General features: G+C 41.3%; 1 protein-coding gene across 5 annotated transcripts in view; it reads right to left on the bottom strand.

Moving 5' to 3' along the window:
- col4a6 (collagen, type IV, alpha 6) overlaps positions 1 to 20915 on the bottom strand; it is a 421315-nt gene that overhangs the window by 121387 nt on the left and 279013 nt on the right. For 4 of the 5 annotated variants that reach the window (XM_043705025.1, XM_043705027.1, XM_043705029.1 and 1 more), the window contains exons 13-19: positions 19961 to 20062; positions 15925 to 15978; positions 14611 to 14673; positions 7532 to 7576; positions 5150 to 5203; positions 4013 to 4082; positions 170 to 280 (exon numbers count right to left, since the gene is read on the bottom strand). In XM_043705025.1, the coding sequence (XP_043560960.1) occupies positions 170 to 280; positions 4013 to 4082; positions 5150 to 5203; positions 7532 to 7576; positions 14611 to 14673; positions 15925 to 15978; positions 19961 to 20062 (499 nt within the window). Of the gene's footprint in view, positions 1 to 169; positions 281 to 4012; positions 4083 to 5149; positions 5204 to 7531; positions 7577 to 14610; positions 14674 to 15924; positions 15979 to 19960; positions 20063 to 20604; positions 20698 to 20915 lie in introns of all 5 variants that reach the window. The other variant, XM_043705028.1, reaches the window with a different exon arrangement.

Genomic DNA, 20915 nt, shown 5'->3' with positions numbered 1-20915 from the left:
CCCCCACCCCCCTGCCTCCACATCCCAGTACAAATGAAGCCCTTCCTTACAACTTGAATTACCCGCTTTCCCCACAACTTCTTCTTGATTTTTTTTTCATTCTGTCTGTGCTTTCCAACTTCCTCACAATTGCTGATACCCCACTGGGAAGGGGAAATCCCAGCCATACCTTGAACTTGTGCTGGAAAGCCCGGAGATCCTGGCAATCCCGGTGAACCTGGTAAGCCTTGGATTCCTGGAGGGCCTGGGAGCCCTGGTGAACCTGAATCTCCAGGGGGACCTGCAATTGGAAAACACAAAGGTCAAAGTTCATGTCATATCCTCACACACCTGAACACATCTCTGAATAGAACACATTTCACCTTTCCAAAATCGAAGGTGAATATGAGGATGTATGAGATTTCTGAACAATACCTTGATTTATGGATTATGAATAGCAAGATTTCTGCTAGACTGTCAGGAATGTCAACTAACTACTCAAGTAGTTTGGTCCAAGATTCCTCAATTATAACACAGAATATTTAAATTTCTATTCATCTCAGGCGTTTCCCTCAAACTTTTCAAGCCATTATTCCAAGATTATCCCTGTTTTGATATTTTATTGGACAGCAGATATTCTCTAGTGCTGTACACATGAGGCTCATCAAGTCCTGTCAGTGAATGTTCACTATTAAACAATTGAGCAGTAAGGCTACAGTGTACCCCAGATGGTAGATTTGGTCAGCAGGACTCACTTATTCTAATCAGGAGGATGTCAGCATTTTATTACCCTCCTTCATCTTCAACTGATAACACTGAATCGGGCAACAGAATTTCCCAGCATGATAAGGGATCAAATAAGCCAACCATAGAGTCATACAGTCATAGAGATGTACAGCACAGAAACAGACCCTGAGGTCCAATTCATCCAACCGACCAGATGTCCCAACCCAATCTAGTCCCACCTGCCAGCACACGGCCCATATCCCTCCAAACCCTTCCTATTCATATACACATCCAAATACCTTTTAAATGTTGCAATTGTACTAGCTTCCATCACTTCCTCTGGCAGCTCATTCCATACAGTACAACCCTCTGCGTGAAAATGTTGCCCCTTAGGTCTCTTATATTTTTCCCCTCTTACCCTAAACCCTCTAATTCTGGACTCCCCACTCCAAGGAAGAGACTTTGTCTATTTATCCTATCCATGCCCCTTGTGATTTTATAAACCTCTATAAGGTCACCCATCAGTCTCCGACACTCCAGAGAAAACAGTCGTAACCTATTCAACCTCTCCCTGGAGCTCAGATCCTCCAACCCTGACAACATTCTTGTAAATCTTTCCTGAACCCTTTCAAGTTTCACAACATCTGTCCGATAGGAAGGAGACCAGAATTGCATACAATATTCCAAAAGTGGCCTAACCAATGTCCTGTACAGCCACAACATGACCTCCCAACTCCTGTACTCAACACTCTGACCAATAAAGGAAAGCATACCAAACACCTTCTTCACTATCCTATCTACCTGCGACTCCACTTTCAAGGAGCTATGAACCTGCATCCAAGGGCTCTTTGTTCAGCAATACCCCCTCAGATCTTACCATTAAGTGTATAAGTTCTTCACTTTCCCAAAATGCAGCACCTCGCATTTATCTAAATTAAACTCCATCTGCCACTTCTCAGCCCATTGGCCCATCTGATCAAATCTAATTGTAATCTGAGGTAACCTTCTTTGTTGGCCACTACACCTCCAAGTTTGGTGTCATCTGCAAACTTACTAACTATACCTCACATGCCCAAATCCAAATCATTTATATAAATGACAAAAAGTAGTGGACCCAGCACCAATCCTTGTGGCACTCCACTGGTCACAGGCCTCCAGTCTGAAAAACAACACTCCCCCATTACCCTCTGTCTTCTATCTTTGAGCCAGTTCTGTATCCAAGTGGCTAGTTCTCCCTGTATTCCATGAGATCTAACCTTGCTTACCAGTCTCCATGGGGAACCTTGTTGACCGCCTTACTGAAGTCCATATAGATCACGTCCACCGCTCCGCCCTCATCAATCTTCTTTGTTACTTCTTCAAAAACTCAATCAAGTTTGTGAGACATGATTTCTCACACACAAAGGAGAAAGTGAGGTCTGCAGATGCTGGAGATCAGAGCTGAAAATGTGTTGCTGGAAAAGTGCAGCAGGTCAGGCAGCATCCAGGGAACAGAAGAATCGACGTTTCGGGCATAAGCCCTTCCTGAAGAAGGGCTTATGCCCGAAACGTCTAGCCAACCTCCAGTCTTCCGGCACCTCACTGTGACTATCGATGATACAGATATCTCAGCAAGGGGTCCAGCAATCATTTCCCTAGCTTTCCACAGAGTTCTGGGGTACACCAGATCAGGTTTTGGGGAGTTATCCACTTTTATGTGTTTCCAGACATCCAGCATTTCCTCCTCTGTAATATGAACATTTTTAAAGATGTCCGTAACTATTTCTCAACATTCTATATCTTCCATGTCCTTTTCCACAGTAAATACTGATGCAAAATAGTTGTTTAGTATCTCCCCTATCTCTTGCAGCTCCACACAAAGGCCGCCTTGTTGATCTTTGTGGGGCCCTATTCTCTCCCTAGTTACCCTTTTGTCTTTAATGTATTTATAAAAACTCTTTGGATTCTCCTTAACTTTATTTGCCAAAGCTATCTCATGTCCCCTTTTTGTCCTCCTAATTTCCCCTTTAAGTATACTCCTACTGCCTATATACTCTTAAGGATTCATTCAATCTATCCTGTCTATACCTAACATATGCTTCTTTCTTTTTCTTAACCAAACCCACAATTTCTTTAGTCATCCAGCATTCCCTACACCTACCAGCCTTTTCTTTCACCCTAGTAGGAATATACTGTCTCTGGACTCTTGTTTTCTCATTCCTGAAGGTTTCCCATTTTCCAGCTGTCCCTTTACCTGCAAACATCTGCCCCCAATCAGCTTTTGAAAGTTCTTGCCTAATACCGTCAAAATTAGCCTTCCTCCAATTTAGAACTTCAACATTTAGATCTGGTCTATCCTTTTCCATTGCAATTTTAAAACGAATAGAATTATGGTCGCTGGCCCCAAACTGCTCCCCCACTGCCACCTCAGTCACCTGCTCTGCCTTATTTCACAAGAGTAGGTCAAGTTTTGTAACTTCTGTAGTGGGTATAACCAAACCAAGCACGGCTTTGTTCAATCCAATACACTAAAGTATATTATGATGAAGGATCTATAATATCGAATGTAATCATTTTTGGAAGGTGGCTTTTAAAATAGAGGCAGAGGGGTTTTGGTTTGCGCTGTGAAAGATTTATTTTATGAAAATTCAGAAAGTCATTCTAGAATCGTGACCTCAGTGCTAAGAAAATATATGCCCTCAACCAAATGTATGGCAGATCCCTGTGGCATTACTGGATAAGATGTTTAAACTGTTAGGTTTCTGACAAACACATTGTGGCAGTAAGTTTTGTTTTGATTTCAGATCAGAAGGCTCATAACTCCTGTTCAAAAGTATCACAGAATCCCTGCAGTTTGGAAGCAGGCCATTTGGTCTGTCAAGTATGGTGGTTCAGTGGTTAACACTGATGCCTCATAGCGCCAGGGACCAGGATTCAATTCCAGCCTCAGGTGACTGTCTCTGTGTGGAGTTTGCACATTCTCCCTGTGTCTGCGTGGATTTCTTCTGGGTGCTTCGGTTTCCTCCCACAATCCAAAGATGTGCAGGAAAATCTAATCACATTCAGGTCCCTTCTTTCACCAAGATAGAACAGTGCTGGCACTCCCGACGAGTCCTCTCTTTGTTAAACAGAGAATAACATTGGAAACTCTTAGGAAACATGTGTTGCTCAGGTACCAAAATAAGATCAAATACTTCAAGGGAAGCACATGTGAAATGGACTGGAACGTGATCGGATCTTATTATTGCTCACTAGATTGTAGAATGAATATTTATACTGTCTGTATAAATTTTGATTATTAATAAGTGAATCTTTAATTAATCTGTACCTTTAATAAGAGTACCACTTCCATCTATGTAAGCTGGGGGTCCTGGTGGACCCACATCACCCTGGTCACCCTATAAAGCAGAAAACAATATCATTAGATGTGATGTTAAATTTCTCATAAAAACCTACATTTGTTTTGAGCACTGCTGTTGAAGCTGTTCAGCTTGCATTCATTAGGACAAAATCTCAAGAATACCAAGTTTCAAAAAGAGCAGCCATTTATGCAGCATGAGAAAAGCTTGCTGACTGGTTGGCACTTGACTAAGTTTCTATTTCAATTGAAATCAGTGATTGCTTAACAAGTCTCACTCTGCTCCTATGCAGTAGCAATATCAATAGATCATTCATTAAAAAGATGCCATCAAGTCAAAACGACTGCCTACCATACAAATGACGACTGTTGTGCATACACTTCAGCACTGGTTCACTGCCAAATATATGGGCCATACATACCAATGACAAGTGGATTATATCAGATACCAGCTTTTTGATTATTTACATTAGATAGGAGTTCTTAAATGACATAGAAAGAGAAACACCTCTTCTCACTGCTCTTGATTGCTATGCAGTGACCCCTGCTGAAGTAGGTTATGTTATAAAGATAAGGATTCACTTGACAATAACAGTCCCATTGTTGAATATCATACCAACACAGTCTCTAGCTTCACATATAAAGGATGTGTAAATGGCAAAAGCACCTTAGAGCAAGGCAAAAGAACTGGAAGCTGAAGGGGACTAAAACAGTCCTTCTCTTCAAAGATGTGGAGGAGCCGGTGTTGGATTGGGTTGTACAAAGTTAAAAATCACACAATATCAGGTTATAATCCAACAGGTTTATTTGGAAGTACTCGTTTTTAAAGCACTGCTCCTTCATCAGGTAGCTGTCGACAGCTGGTGTTATAACCTCGTGTTGTGTGATTTTTAACCTTCTCTTCAAAGGTTACCTGACCTAAATCACATGCTACATAACTGGTAAACACAGAAAGCTTCATTCCAGTGAAACAGAAACATGAACTGAAGCATGTCATTCAAGAGATTAATTCATAATCTACACATCTTCACCATTAGGGCTTGCAACAGTCAAGCAGAAAAACACATTATTTCTACATATTTATTTCTGAAAGGTATTCAAACCTACCTTCATTCCTGGATAACTATCTCTTCCGCGTGCTCCAGGGAAACCTGGTTGGCCCTTCAAAACATTTTGATTTGCAAATTAAATTTAGCAACTTGTAAAACTACTATCAAATTAGAATTTATTGTGCTTGGGGCTTACTGGCTTAGTAAAGTGAAAACGAAGAGGTTATCAACACACAAGCAATAGGAGGACCACAATGATGAAAGAGGTTTCATAGAGCAGCAACAAGGAAACCAGCTTCAGCAGTAAAAACATTAACTTTTAAGAAAAGAAAATTGAGAAGGATTTGTCCAAAGCTATGCTTATACAATTGGCTCCAGGGATTTGGCAGCATAAGATTCCACTTAAATGTTGATGATATACACTATTGGAGTAACAGCATTCCCTTCAAATCAATACAGTGTGTACTAACTACATGATACACCACTGCAACTCAGCCTAGGTCTGAATACATTGGTGGATATGAGAGCATGAAACTTTTTGTTCAAAAATAATTTTGTTTGCCGATAACATTTAACTGAAATATTATATTTCGCATCAGTTTTTACTGTGGAGAAAGAAAAGGGCGTCTAGAGAAATAAACTTTGATGTTTTAAAAACAATTCATATTACAGAAAATAAAGTACAGGAGGCCCCGAAGATATAAAGGTGGATAAATCTCTGTGACCTGATCTAATGTATCCCAGAATGCTGTGGGAAGTAAGGGTGGAAATTACGTGACCTCTTGCAGAAATATTTGCAATTTCTGTAACTATGAGTGAGGTGCCTGATGACTGGAGGGTGGCTAATGTACCTTTAACTCGGGACCTGGGAGTCTGACTTCGGTTGTAGGTAAGTTGTTGGAGGGGATTATAAAAGATAGGATTTATGGACACTTAGAGAGGCAAAATTGAATATGAATAGTCAGCATGGTTTCTTGTGAGGAAAGTTGTGTCTCACAAACTTGATTGATTTTATTTTAATGAAGTAACCAAAAATATTGATGATGGCAGAGCAGTAGATGTTGTTTATTTGGATGTTAGTAAAGCCTTTGACAAAGTTCCACATGGTAGACTAATTAATAAAGTTAGGTCACATGAGATCCAGGGTGAGCTTGCCAGTTGGATATATAATTGACTTAACAGCAGAACTCAGAGAGTAGTGGTGGAGTGTTGCTTTTCAGACTGGAGGTCTGTGACCAGCAGTGTTCCACAGGGATCATTTCTGGGTCCTCTTTTGTTTGTCATTTATATAAATGATTTGGCTGAGAGTGTAGAGGACACAATTAGTAAAATTGGTAGCAAAGTAGACAGTGAAGCAAGTTTTCTAAGATTACAAAGAGATCTTGATCAAATGGGTCAATGGGCTGAAAAATGGCAGATGGAGTTCAATTTGAGTAAATGTGAGGTATTGCATTTGGTGCAACAAACAAGGGTAGGACTTAAACAATTAATGGCAGGGCCTTCAGCAGTGTTGTACCTAATGGTGCAGGTACATAATTCTTTGAAGTTTGCATGACAAATAGATAGGGTGGTTAAAAAGGCGTATGGCATGCTTGCCTTCACTGCTCAGTCCTATGAGTATAGCTGTTGGGAAGTCATGTTGAGGTTGTGCAGAAGATTGGTGAGGCTTCTTCTGAAATATTGTGTCCAGTTCTGATTTCCCAGTTACAGGAAAGATATTATCAAGCTTGAGAGGGTTCAGAAGAGATTTACCAAGATGTTGCTGGGTATGGAAGGTTTGCGTTTTCGAAAGAAAGGCTGGATAGGCTGGGACATTTTTTGTTGGAGGTTAGACACAACCTGATAGAAGTTTATAAAATCATGAGAGGTAATGACAGAGTTAATGGTAGTTGTTTATTTCCTTAGGATGGGGGATTTGAAGACTAGGAGGTACATTTTTTAGGTGAGAGGATAGAGATTTAAAACATTTTGTAGGAAGTGAGTTTTACATATCTTCAGTCCCTTACAAAATGAATTAATTTTTATGTTGATTAGCTCCTTCAGAAAAAGGCTACATGGTTCCAATGAAACAGCAGTCAGAGATCATATTCTGGTTCTAATCATGTCAGAAATGTAACAATGTCAATGGGGAGGCATAAATGATTCAAAGGTGAATAATAAAATTGTAGATTGTAACATGAAGAGTGACTGATTGCATTCAGAGGCAGATGCATTATTTCACAATTCTTCTTCTTGGAAGTTTTACAAGTAGCCATTCATCTATTCTGAATCACACACACAACTCGTTCAATCGTGAATACTGACAGATGAATAGCCTTTTACATTTATCTAGTTTTGAACAGCGGAGAGCTAAGTATAAACAGGTACATGTATGAATGAATACAATAGTAAGTCTTTTAAGATATTGATCCAGCAATTTGCAGACTTCGAGGGCACTTACTTTCTTTCCTGGAATTCCAGGTGATCCATCTAAACCAAAAGATCCCTGTGGAAGAATGAAGAATGTGTCAATACATATTTGGGTACTTCATGCAGGATGATGCCCTACCTCTGGAGTCCATCAAGATCCATCTTTGATCTTCACTCTCTTTTCCATTTACATGATGCTCTAAATCACACCAAGTGAAGACATGGCATGAGTTCCCACATGCATAATGAGGAAACCACTGCCTTTTCTTGACCCTTATTATTTTGTGTTCTCAGACATGACACGTTATTTTGAGTGAAGCACCATTCTCTTCAGTTAAACATTAGGAAATCCAATGCCATTTTTCTCAGCCTCCACCACAAACTCCATACCTTCGCTGCCAGTTCCATCCTCCAACTTCAATCACTGCGTCAGATTGAGCTCAACTATTTGCAACTTTAATATCTTATTCACCTTCATGGTCTCAAAGACCAACACTATCACCTTATCACTCTTAACACAGCCTACCACATACCACCATCCTCAGAACACTCCATTTTCCCAACCTTCCTTCCAAATCCACAATTTGGAAATTTGAGTTCCTTTAAAACAACATTATTCTGGTATTTCTTGAGTAGCGGCGACCTCATGTAGTTGTTGCTACAGCAATTACTTTCCTTCCCTAAACATACACATGTTCTTAAGCCAAGACAAACGGCAAATTAAAAAGGTAAGTATTACTTCTTGGATTTCTTCAGTTACTGAGGAGTCATGAACATTTTGCTAAACATTGTGTAATCATCAGTGAACATCCCCAATTCTCAGCTTATGGTAGGAAGCAGGTAATTGATCAAGCAGTTTAAGATGAAGGAAACTACCTTGTGGAACTCCTGCAGGGATGTTTTGGAGCTGAGATGACTGACCTCCAATATTCACCACCATCTTTCTTTGTGCCAGGTATGACTCCAACCAACATTCCCTTCCTACTGCCAACCCCAAAGGCTTTACATCTTTCCAAGTCTCACCTAAACTGTCTACATGGGTCAGCATCTGCCCACCTCCTGTTATTTCTCTCAGCCCCAGCCATATAACGTTGACAAGACAGATCTGTAGTGCATTGATCCTCTCATTCCTTTGAAACCAGGGTGCTATTGGCCATCGACGATCCTACCCTCTTATATGACCCCTTTCTTTCCAATATTGTGCCACATCCCCCTTTACATATTGAATCAGCATCCTTCAGTATTGTCATTCCCCTCTGCATCACTGCTTTCCAACTCCAACCCCTATATTCCCCAACTTCTTGTCCACAGCTGTGGTCTCTGATAACATCACCCTTTCCCTCCTGCCCCTTTGACTTTTAATGGATGGACACCCCAGATTGACAGTGGCCCATACTCTTAAGCAATGAATGATGAGTTACCAGACCCTTGACCAATAACTGTGCAGCTCCCTAACTATGTTTCTAGGACTCCCTGGATTGGTTTCACTGGACCCACAGGCCTGACAGCAGCTTTTAACAACAAACAAATGCAGGAACGATAATGGGCAAGGGGGGGATAGGAGTCAAATCAAGGGACATTCATCAAGGAATAGAGTCAGAAAAGAAAACATATTCTTGAATAATTAGAAGAATCAATGAAAGGAATCAATTGAAATTTCAACAGAAGAAGGATTAAAGCACTAAAGCACACATTTTTCAAAGAGCAGTTTTGGAAATAAAGAGGGACTGCCTAGAGCTTTAAGACAGAGCAGATAGAAGCAGCTCATATCAACATATTGTCACTGCCTGATTCTGCCTCAAACTACCACCTGAAATCTCCTTCGTATGCCTTTAGGCAAGCATATCATCCATCTATTGCATCTAGATTTTGACTACCTAACAAAAATAATGAACTCTTCTGACTGGGTCATCCTGGATGTGTATAACGAGTTGCGAATAGTATTCTATCTCTGATCTTATGCAATTCTCATAAGGAAGGAAAGCTGGAAAATATAAATGAATGCTGTTCTGTTTGCAGTTTCAAAAGTCAACAGATCAAAAGGTTTCAGATGCCTAACATTAAGATCAAATTCAAAACTGAGTAACTGCTATCTCTGTACTAGACTTAAACTGGAGTTCATTGCTGTCAAACAGAATAGATAAAGCAGTGATTTGATGAAGGATTTTGAAACTATGAAGGAAGAGAATGGATATAAGCAGGCTATTTCCATGATTCAAAGATCTATAACAGAGTTTCCTAAAGTGTAGGTTAGGACCCTAAGTGGAGATCCTGAGCTGGAATTCAAGATAATTCAAAGGCACCACTGATTATCATGAATCTCTTTCAGTTCTAATAGTAGTCCTCTCATTATAACAGACAGACCCTGACTTTGATCCTGACAGGTACCTCCCACCCTAACACACAGGTTCTCACAGGACCTCAACCCCCTCCAATCAGTTCTCACTCAGTGGGTCATGACAATTTTCAAGCCTCAAAATGGAGTCACTACAGGAAAATGTTTTGGAAGCGTTGAGCTGGAATAAGTGTACAGAATTAACAGCCCAAACAGACAAATTTTAGGTGGGCAGGCAACCCAGAGGGTTGTAAAACTCTGATTCAGAATTAGTGATTCAAATGACAGCAAGCTGTAAATCTTCTCTGCATGTTTACTGAGGTGCTGCACTTGGTTCCCAATTGAACTGGTGCAAACCATGAACATTTGACGACAGGGTCTAGGAGATGGTTTCAAGTCTATTAACGAGATTTTGAATCATAGCCAGTGCTTGGGGTTCAATCTGCTCAGATGTTTCAGACAGCTTTTTGGCTTAAGCATAGGACTGTTGCTTTTTCCAGTGAGGCAGGATCTGATTCAAAGTTGGTTGAACATCCTATGGTTTGATTCTGCATTCATGTTGGTTGGATTCCAATGCCGATTTTTCAGAATAGGTTAAATGGTTTCTCGCCTTCTTCATATTTATGCCTAGGCCCAAGGCTGAGCCACTGCGCTGCGACCTCCACCACGGGGTAGGACAAGAAGAAAAGCAAATCTCGGCCACAACACTGCAATCTCACCTCACATAGGATAGAAAGGCAGCTCCTGAATCCATCCCAACCAGAACTGGGATTGGGATCAGGATAAAGTGCCTTCCACACTATCATCCAGCCAACAAAGCTAACCAGACCCCCATGAGTCTGAGTAGCTGCAGCAACATTCACTTTTACATACTTACCTAACTTTCGCATGCACATTGCAGTCTGGACAGTAAAGGCTCCGATTTTTTCCTTCACATGGCTGACCAGGAATATTCCCTGCTTTTACCACCCATCATTGGCACTTGTTGGAGGGATTTACCAGTTGATACCTATTTGGCTACATTAAGAATGCACCTTCTTTGGCCATCAAGTCTTGGAGGAGGACTTGAACCTGCAGCTTTTGGATCCAAGGCAGCCACTGCCCCAGAAGACCTCCTAAATTATATTTGAACACAATGAAAATAACCAGACAAGATAATGGAGTATGAATGCGAAACCATACCGAGGATAGACAACCAAACATGTTCAGGTTGAGCAAAATGGCTTGCTTCTGACTTGTAATTTCTATCTAATTCTTCCACATTCTCAAAGGAGAATAAAGGACAACAAGTGACAAGCCTTTGTACTGTCCAGGCTAAGCGCTAGCAGATCCAACTGTTCCTTATAATGTGAAAGAAGTATAATCTTTGTCAAAATATGCCATGAGAAACCTTGGGCAAAAACAACAATTCCAGTGGTTTGAAATATCTCGGGAAATGCAGCGTAATTAAATCTGCTTCACTTCTGTGAACAATACTGTTCAACCACAAAATAGCATTGCTTCATCATATATTGAACCTGAATGATTTGTAGCCTTGTGAAGGAACAAGGATCAAAATATATAGCGTTAATACTGTCCAGGAAGACTTTGTTCAAAATTATTTTCAAATTAAATTTACAGCAAGATTTGTTTTCTGACAGGTGACAAAACCAACAAGGCAAACACAATATTTTTCATTCCCCATACAAGAATGTGAATTTGCCAATGAGAAATACACACACCAAAGATGGTTCTCAACACTCTGTGCTAACACACTAGGAGAAAGTGAGGACTGCAGATGCTGTAGGTCTGAGTCAAAAAATGTGGTGCTGGAAAAGCACATCTGGTCAGGCAGCATCCAAGGAGAAGAATCAATGTTTCAGGCATAAGCCCTTCATCAGGAACACGGGGGATGGGGACCAAGGAAGCTAAGAGATAAGTGGCAGGAGAATGGGGCTGGGGGGAAGGTAGTTTGGAAGGTGTTAGGTAGACGAAGGTGGAGGGTGATGGTGATAGGTTGGAGAGGAAGGTGCAGCAGATAGGTAGGAAGGAAGATGGACAGGTAGGACACTTCAGGAGTTGGAAGGTTGGATCTGGGATAAGGTGGGGGAGGAGAGATGAGGACACTGATTCCATGTGGTTGAAGGGTCCTGAGGCAAGTGATGAGGTGTTCCTCCTCCAGGCATTGGATGGCTTGGATTTGGTGGTGGAGGCGGCCCAGGTCTTGCATGCCCTTGATGGAGTGAGGGGGGAGTTGAAGTGGTCGGTCACAAGGCGGTGGGGTTGTTGGGTGCGTATGTCCTGGAGATGTTCTCTGAACCATTGTGCTAGCTGGAGCTATCAACACTGGTACATAACTTTATAATGCCAGCCTTATAATTAAAACTGCAATCACACAAAAGAATATATGGTACCAAGACTTATTATTATATCAGGACCCGCACCTTCAGAACCCTGTTCTGTACAAGGGTCACTGGATTCAAAACGTTAACTCTGCTTTCCCAAATGCTGCCAGATCTGCAGAGCTTTTCCAGCAATATTTATTCTTATTTATTTAATTCCTGATGGATATCCTTACTTTTAAGAAAAACTCACACCTGTACCAAATTTGATGTTTGGATTCTTTCATAAATAACAATTAGTTATCCCTTCGGAATTTATCTAGTTTCAGAATTTATACTTTTCATATAAGCATCAAATTGCATGTGTTTTCATTCCAAAATAAATCTTTTCATTTAGTTTACTGTATTAAATACTCAGTGCACCCTACTTTTATCCCTTTTTGGTGAGGATACAGTTATTGATAAATTTCACCCATCCCTTTTACTACCTGGGAAAATTATAACCTAGCTAAAAAAAGGCTGAGGGGTGACCTTGTTTAAGGGCATGGATAGGGTAAATAGACAAGGTCATTTGCCTGGCATGGGGAGTCCAGAACTAAAGGGCAGAGGTTCATGGTGAGATGGGGAAAGATTAAAAGGAACTGAAGTGGCAACTTTTTCACGCAGAGGATGGTGCGTGTATGGAATGAGCTGCCAGAGGTGGTGAAGACTGGTACAATTACAACATTTAAAAGGCATCTGGATGGGAATATGAATAGGAAGGGTTTAGAGGGAATATGGACCAAGTGCTGGCAAATGGGACTAGATTAATTTACGATATCTAGTCAGCATGGACGAGTTGGACCAAAGGGTCTATTTCCATGCTGCACATCTCTATGATGCTAAGTGAAAATTAATTTCAGGATATATTAATAACCTCAACAGTTTCCAAAACTTTGTCTTTGAATCTGGCTTTCTCTAGCTGAACATAAGACCATAAGACATAGGAGCAGAAGTAAGGCAACTCAGCCCATCGAGTTTGCTCCACCATTCAATCATGGCTGATAAGTTTCTCAACCCCATTCTCCCGCTTTCTCCCCTTAACCCTTGATCCCCTTGATACTTACGAACCTATCTATCTCAGCCCTAAATATACTCAATGACCTGGCCTCCATAGCCTTCTGTGGCAGTGAATTCCATAGATTCCCCACTCTCTGGCTGAAGAAGTTTCTCCTTATCTCCATTCTCAAAGGTCTTCCCTTTACTCTAAGGCTGTGTCCTCAGGTCGCAGTCGTTCCTACCATGAGGCTGAGGGAAATTAAATGAGAGCTATTCATGATCCTAGATAGCTCCATTAAAAGATCTATGTTTATATTATATTGCAACTTCTCTTGTGAATTCCAAAGAAGGCCATCTGACCTTAGCTCAGGTTTGACTCTGGATGATTTGCAGGAATCTAAGCCTTAAGTACTGGGATTCTATCCTTAAACCTTTAGGATTTTCTCTCTTCTTTAAGATCCTCATCAAAGCTTGCCACTTCCTATCTCAAAATCTCCTTTTTAATCACTAGTCAGGTTGTCTTTGACTAAGATCCTGTGAAGCTCCTTCGGGGATTTCCATATTAAAATGGCTATTTAAGTGATTTTCCCATGCATTTATAACCACCCTCATTCTATGCTGCAAAATCTAGGTTGACGCCTTGCAGTGCTTTTTATAGCCAAGGTATCCCCGGACACCACTTGCCTCTCTCTCTCAGTGAGAATACGAGTCAGAGCAGTGAGCACCATTTGTGTCTGTATCACTACACCTGTCCATTTCGTCCATTGGTACAGCAAACATCAGAGGGTCTATTTTCTAAATGCCAGCATCCCGGTGTGAAGGGGAGCGCATACTGGACAACTGACATACTGTCCATGAAGGAGACTTATGGAGAATGTGCCTGTGATTTCCAGTGGTACAATGACCCAGTGGTTAGCACTGCTGCCTCCAGTGCTAGGGACCTGGGTTCAATTCTATCCTCAGGCGACTATCTCTGTTGAGTTTACACGTTCTCCCCATGTCTACATGAGTTTCCTCCAGGCGCACCAGCTTCCTCCCACAATCCAAAGGTGTGCAGGTTAGATGGATTGACTACCGTAAATTGCCCATAGTGTCCAGGGATGTACAGTTGGATGGATTCACTGGGAGTGGGGAGCGGGGGTCGATGGGCCGAATGGTCTACTTCCACACTGCAGGGATTCTACATATGCTGTTGGTGGATGAAGTTCCACATTGTAAGCACTAATTCAGAATGCTAGGCCATACGTTTCAGTGCTGTTCTCACCTTTACCTAATGATTTTGAAGGTTCTTTCAATAGATATCAAGGCACTGATTTCTTTGATAAGTGATAGATCGGGGAGCATCTTTCATCATCTCCCCTCAGCAGAATGGGAACATGTGGCAATTGGTAATTTAGTTAAAATGTTGCTCCATACCCTTGGGCCTGGGAGACCAGGGATTCCTTTCTCTCCTTTTGCTCTCACTATATCCGAATATCCCTGGAAAAGAAGGAAGACAACAGTTACATGAGGCTTGACTTCACTTTGATAAAAACTTATATTAAACTACAAGCTACATTGCAAAAACAAAAAGAAAGGAAGCTAACCAGAAAACAGATTTCAAACTTCATCCTTTTTAATGTAATTGCTCCTGCCTTCTGCCCGATAACAGAGCTTCATATTTTTTCTCTGTGTCCTCTGACTCTCTAACTTGCTTTAAACCTGTCATATCTCTAACTTCTCCCAATCATTCTCTTTTCACAGCTGCTGCCTGACCCTTTGAATATCCCCACTATCTTCAACTTATTTTTGACTATATTAGATTTGCACCAACCATACCTTCTATTCAATTTTCAAACATCCCCCCGTCTCCTAAAAATAAAGAAACTTTTTGCCACATCTGCGAAGTCAACCTCCATCTTAACTCGCACACACATTTTACCCCTAGACTTGCCTTTTTCATTAAGGCATGAAATATAAGAGCAGGGAGGTGATGATGGAGCTATATGTGAGATTGGTAAGGCCACAGTTCAAATACTGTGTACAATTCTGATCACCACATTGAAGGAAGGATGTGATTGCATTGCAGGGATTCATAGGATGTTACTTGGGTTAGTGTGATTCAGCTGTAAAGAGAGATTAGAGGGATTTGGTTTGTTTTCCTTGGAGAAGGCTGAGGGGGAACCAGATTGCGGTCTACAAAATTATCAGGGGCTTGAATAGACAGGATAGGAATGAAATTTGCCCCCTTAGCGGAGGGGGTCAATAATCAGGGTGCATAGATTTATGGTAAGGGATAGAAGATTGAGAGGTGATTTAAGCCAATAGATTTTCATTCAAGGGTGGTGAATGTCTGGAACTCACTGCCTATATGGGTGATAGAGACAGGACCTATCATGCTCTTTAGAAGCATTTAGATGGATGCTTGAAAAGTCATAGCATACAGGGTTAAGGGTCAAAGGCTATAAAATGGGATTAAAGCAATTTGGGTGTTTGATGACTGTCGCAGACTTGATGGGCCTCATGTCCATGCTATTGAAGTAAACCAGGAGGAGGAGGAGACACACGAAAAGTCACCAGTACTCAGAGAGCCAGCACATCTGAGAAGGAGGTCTGGGAGAAAAACCACAGGGAAGAGGGGTGATATTTAGAACATTTGCATCACTCCTCTCCCCTGCCCACATTGAGAGTAATGGACTGATTGTACAAAGCATCACAAACCCTATGCAAATGACAGAAGGAAACATTTACCGGAAGGCCAGGAAATCCAAACTCTCCACGAGGACCAGGTGATCCCATATCACCCTGTGAGAGAGGAGAACAAATATGGCACAACATTATGGTACTGATCATCTCAAATGACAAAGGTTTGCTCAGAACTGTAAAATCTACTCAAACACCTCTCTTCCCAACACCACCTCCCCCAACTCACCAATGTCAAAACCTTACTATCATAATCTCTTTCCAAAAGAAATAGAAGCCAGCATTGTCAAAAAGCAACAAAATCAAAATTTACTAATGAACACACATTTTTACTGAATGGACTATTTAATATTGTGTGTAAATTATCTCTCTTGTCTGGCATTCAACAATTCACCACGGCCTCTATGAGTAACAGATTTGTAGCCAGCAATATTACTGGACCAAAATTTGTCCCCCATTCAGAAAAGACATGTATAATTAGATTGTTTTGTGTTTTATCACTACTGTTATTTCTTGTCAAGGTATTTGCATTACTTGCTCTCAAAATGATTTATGTTACATGCCTGAACCAGAGGTCGGTTAGCTGAGTAGGCTGGACAGCTGATTTGTGGTGCATAGTAACATCAATAATGTACAAAGTTAAAAATCACACAACACCAGTTTATAGTCCAACAGGTTTAATTGGAAGCACACTAGCTTTCGGAGCAACACTCCTTCATCAGGTGATCTCCGAATCATCAATAATGTAGGTTTAATTCCTGCACTAGATGAGATTACCACAAAGGTCCCACCCTCTCAACCTTACCCCTCACTGAGGCATGGTGACCCTCAGATTAAACTATCACTCATCCTCATTTTCTAAATTAAAGAGCAATTTTTATTTTTCTTGCCCTAAAGTTCTCTTGGCAAAGTTATTGCAAGAATCCATCCCCTCTCAGTGAAGCAGGACGTTTTGGTTCTGCTCTTGTAAACAATTAACTCATCATATATCTTCCTGAGCATTAATAGTGACAATGGCTTGATTATTACTCCCTTAATCATCTGTCCGGCATGATTGGATTGCCATTTAAAGTTAAAGCAGCATCTAAAGGGAGAAAATGTGAAAAATGCCCATGTCTGAGTCTTGCTATTCCTGACACTATATTTTCACATGCCACTGTATTGACTACATTTACAATAAATGTTTGTCAGAGACCTGACTACATAGTTTGGCAATTCCTGAGTTACCCACAAATTAACACCTTCAATGAGAAATTATTCAGTTATTCCTTCTGTAGACTCAATGCCGTACATCACATTCCTCTCGATTCAGCATTTCAGCAGATGTCTACGTACTCACATTCGTGATGTCCCAGTCAAATTTCATGGGAAGGCAGCATGTGGTAGCTCTGCAGCTGGCCATCTTCTGGAAGCTCTGCATTTCCAAAGTACACCCAACTACATTGGTCCCTTCTGCACAAAATACTGCCCTTTTCTGCAATTCCACCATTTGAACTAATGTTTCAAAGCAGGCTCACTTAACACCATTTAGTTGAAGATTAGATTGTTCTGCTCACTCCTGGGAGTGCCACATGGAATTAGCTAGAAATATCTACCATAGATACAGACACTCAGGCTAAAAGGCCTAATCTGACATTTATGTCAATAGACAATAGTCAATGTCCTACATGAGCATTCTCCCATTTGACACCACCTGACCCAATCAGCATTTCCTTCTACCACTTTTTCCCTCATCTATTTGTCCAGCTTCCCCTTTGACCCATCAGTGCGGTGAGATCCAGTGTCCATACTCCCCATGAATATAAGCTGGGAGGAATTCAGGCAATTTTCCAAAGGAAACGGCAGAGAAAGGAAATGGACTAACAACGTTATTTAAATTACATTTTGATTTGGCCCTTTTGTGCTATGGCTGTTAGGATCCACTTGTTTCATACTGCAGTTGGTAGTTTCCATTGATTTCAGGTAGAAATGACACAAAGTGATAGCTCAGATAATAATCCTGACAAGGCAGGTGGTGAATGGAAATCTAGGATCTATGAAGCAGCAACCCTGTTTAGAAGCACAGATAAAGGGATAATGGATTACAGCTTTATGATGAACTGATTCATGAAAAGCAAGTGGAGTAGGGTATCAACGTTAGTTGAGGCCATAACCAAATGATATTATTGACCAGACTTTAGGGGATGAATGCCATACTCCTACTCCTAATTTGTATGCTCATATGTTTAATGGGGCAGACAAGCAGGAGGCTGGAAGAACGCAGCAAGCCAGGCAGGATCAGGAGGTGAAGAAATCAAAGATTCGTGTGTAACCCAAAGGAAGGGTTACACTCAAAACATTGACCTCTCTACCTCCTGATGCGGCCTGGCTTGCTGTATTCTTCCAGCCTTCTGCTTTTCTACCTTGGATTCCAGCATCTGCCTTTTTATTTTTTTTTGTCTCCAGCATATGGGCGGCACGGTGGCACAGTGGTTAGCACTGCTGCCTCACAGCGCCAGAGACCCGGGTTCAATTCCCGCCTCAAGGCGACTGACTGTGTGGAGTTTGCACATTCTCCCCGTGTCTGCGTGGGTTTCCTCCGGGTGCTCCGGTTTCCTCCCACTGTCCAAAGATGTGCAGGGTCAGGTGAATTGGCCGTGCTCAATTGCCCGTAGTGTTAGGTAAGGGGCAAATGTAGGGGTATGGGTGGGTTGCGCTTCGACGGGTCGGTGTGGACTTGTTGGGCCGAAGGGCCTGTTTCCACACTGTAATCTAATCTAATATAATCTAATATGTTTAATAGGTTGTGTAACCAGCATACAACACTGTCACATCAGTGTCAGGAAGGATGTCTGACAGCGAAAATTGTTATTATGAAGTTCTAAGTCTAAATTACTTCAAAGGTTGCACTGTAGAGAGATGAATGATGTGGAGGCTTGGGTGTTGGACTGGGTGGATGAAAGTAAAAATTACACAATACCAGGTTATAGTCCAACAAGTTTAGCTGAAAGTAGAAGCTTTCGGAGCGAAGCTCCTTCATCAGGTAGCTAGTGGGGCATGATGATAGGACATAGAATTTATAATAAAAAATAAAAATGGCACACAACTGACACGGTGTATTGAACAAACCTAGATTGCTGTTAAGTCTTCAATCACTTAGAATGGGTTTGCAGGTTTGTATTTGCAAATACATTTTATTTTATTCAAAAAGCACACAAACTGAAGGCAGTCAGTCAGTGTGACATTTTATAAATTCCTACTTTTGGAAATAGAATCAGTTTGACTCCAGGTTGGGATACAGACAGACTCTAACCTCACACCTTTAACACATTGTCTGAGCTGAGATGTCACCTTTACTTTAGATCTGATAAAATCTTAAGTTATCTTGGAGCTGTGACTTGAAAGGTATTCTGAGATTTACATATTAATCAATCGAAACCTGCATCCCCATTCTAAGTGATTAAAGACGTAACAGCAATCTCAGTTTGTTCAATACATCACATCAGTTGTATAACACTTTGATCTTTTACTCTAAATTCCGTGTGTCCTACGATCCTGCCCACTAGCTACCTGACAAAAGGAGCAGTGCTCTGAGAGCTTCCACTTTCCAATAAACCTGTTGGTCTATAACCTGGTATTGTGTGACTTTTAACAACCTCTGAATGTCTGTAATGTTTCCATGAAATGAAACATGACAAGCCAAACTCTTACCCAGTGGGAAAGTCCATAATCTGTCAATAATTGGGAATCTCACTCATTAAAGCCATAGAATGGGCCCAAAGTGGGAAATCAGCAATGAGGAAAAATCTCAGAGACTCAGAGCAAGGCTGAGTACAGGGAACTTACAGTCTGTAGCAAACACTTTCTGCTTCTGACTCCTAAATTGCCTGATGGGGATATTGATGCAAAAAGAAAAGAGATTTCTGTTGTCTAGCGGGCATCAGTATGAGTATAATAATCAGTTCCATGTCCTAACATAGGAAGAACTGCCAATAATGTTTAGTCCTCAAAGTATCAACTTATTCCTGGATGGTGAGTCTAAATTTACACTGAGATGTCATTCACCCTTCCCAGCCGCGACCAACCTTTTTTTCGTTCCACAAACCTTTTCACCTTTGTCCCCTTTTGGAAATCCAGGTTGTCCACCAAACTCAAGTTGCCCGGTGGCAGGTGGTGGTCCAGGAGGACCTGGCAGGCCCACGTCTCCCTGAGGTGTAGCAATCAGGAAGGAAGCTTACATTTTTTTTAATCAAACAACATTACCTGTGATTGTGGTAACCCTGGTTGGAAATGGGGCACTGAACTGTGGGGTACCATTGTTTCTGAGGGTTAGAATGGGTCATATCCAATGTCTGTCAACTCTTAAGTGGCCTTGGTTTACTCCACAAAGAGTGTTCATCCAACAAGAACATTTTACTTATTAGGATCAGATCTCCTGTGCAATTATCAATAGATCGCAAATTCAAAAATAACATTAGCTCTCTAGGCCAAAGGACCTATGTTAAAAGGCATGCTGTAAAACACAATCTATTCATATGGCTATGAATTGAAAGTGCTCATAGCTCCTTAAGCAGGTCAACTAGTGCACTCATTAACTCATGACCAACAAGAAGGATATAAAGCCAGTTTCTTTATAATGAGGGAATGTACGGCTGAATCTCCTGAATTAGGAGAGGAATAGTGTCCAATAAGCCCCATTTCCTGCAGGACTGCCATGCACTCAGTTCACAGCTCGCTCCCAAGTGTTACCTTCTCTCCTACGATGGAGAAGTTTAGCCCAGGCCCTGAGCCCTGTGGGATAGTTCCTGGGCGGCCGGGAGGGCCCGGAAGGCCTACATCACCCTGGGGTCAGGGAGGGTGGAGGGAGGGAGGAGGGCGGAAAAGTTAGTTACGGTTAGTGTCAGAAACAGTTTTAGTGTATTATAGACAAAAGTAACAATTTTGCAAAGTTAACTATTTTCACCTTCCCACCACCAGAGGAAAAGATCTTTTTTTTATCTTGGAAAAAAGAAACAGTGGTAAACAAGATGGTTCAGAAACAGATGTGCCAAGTAAACATA

This window comes from Chiloscyllium plagiosum, chromosome 15, assembly GCF_004010195.1.
Source record: "Chiloscyllium plagiosum isolate BGI_BamShark_2017 chromosome 15, ASM401019v2, whole genome shotgun sequence".
NCBI lineage: Eukaryota > Metazoa > Chordata > Chondrichthyes > Orectolobiformes > Hemiscylliidae > Chiloscyllium > Chiloscyllium plagiosum.
Note: the sequence above shows the minus strand (reverse complement) of the source record. Positions and strands in the feature narration are given on the sequence as shown.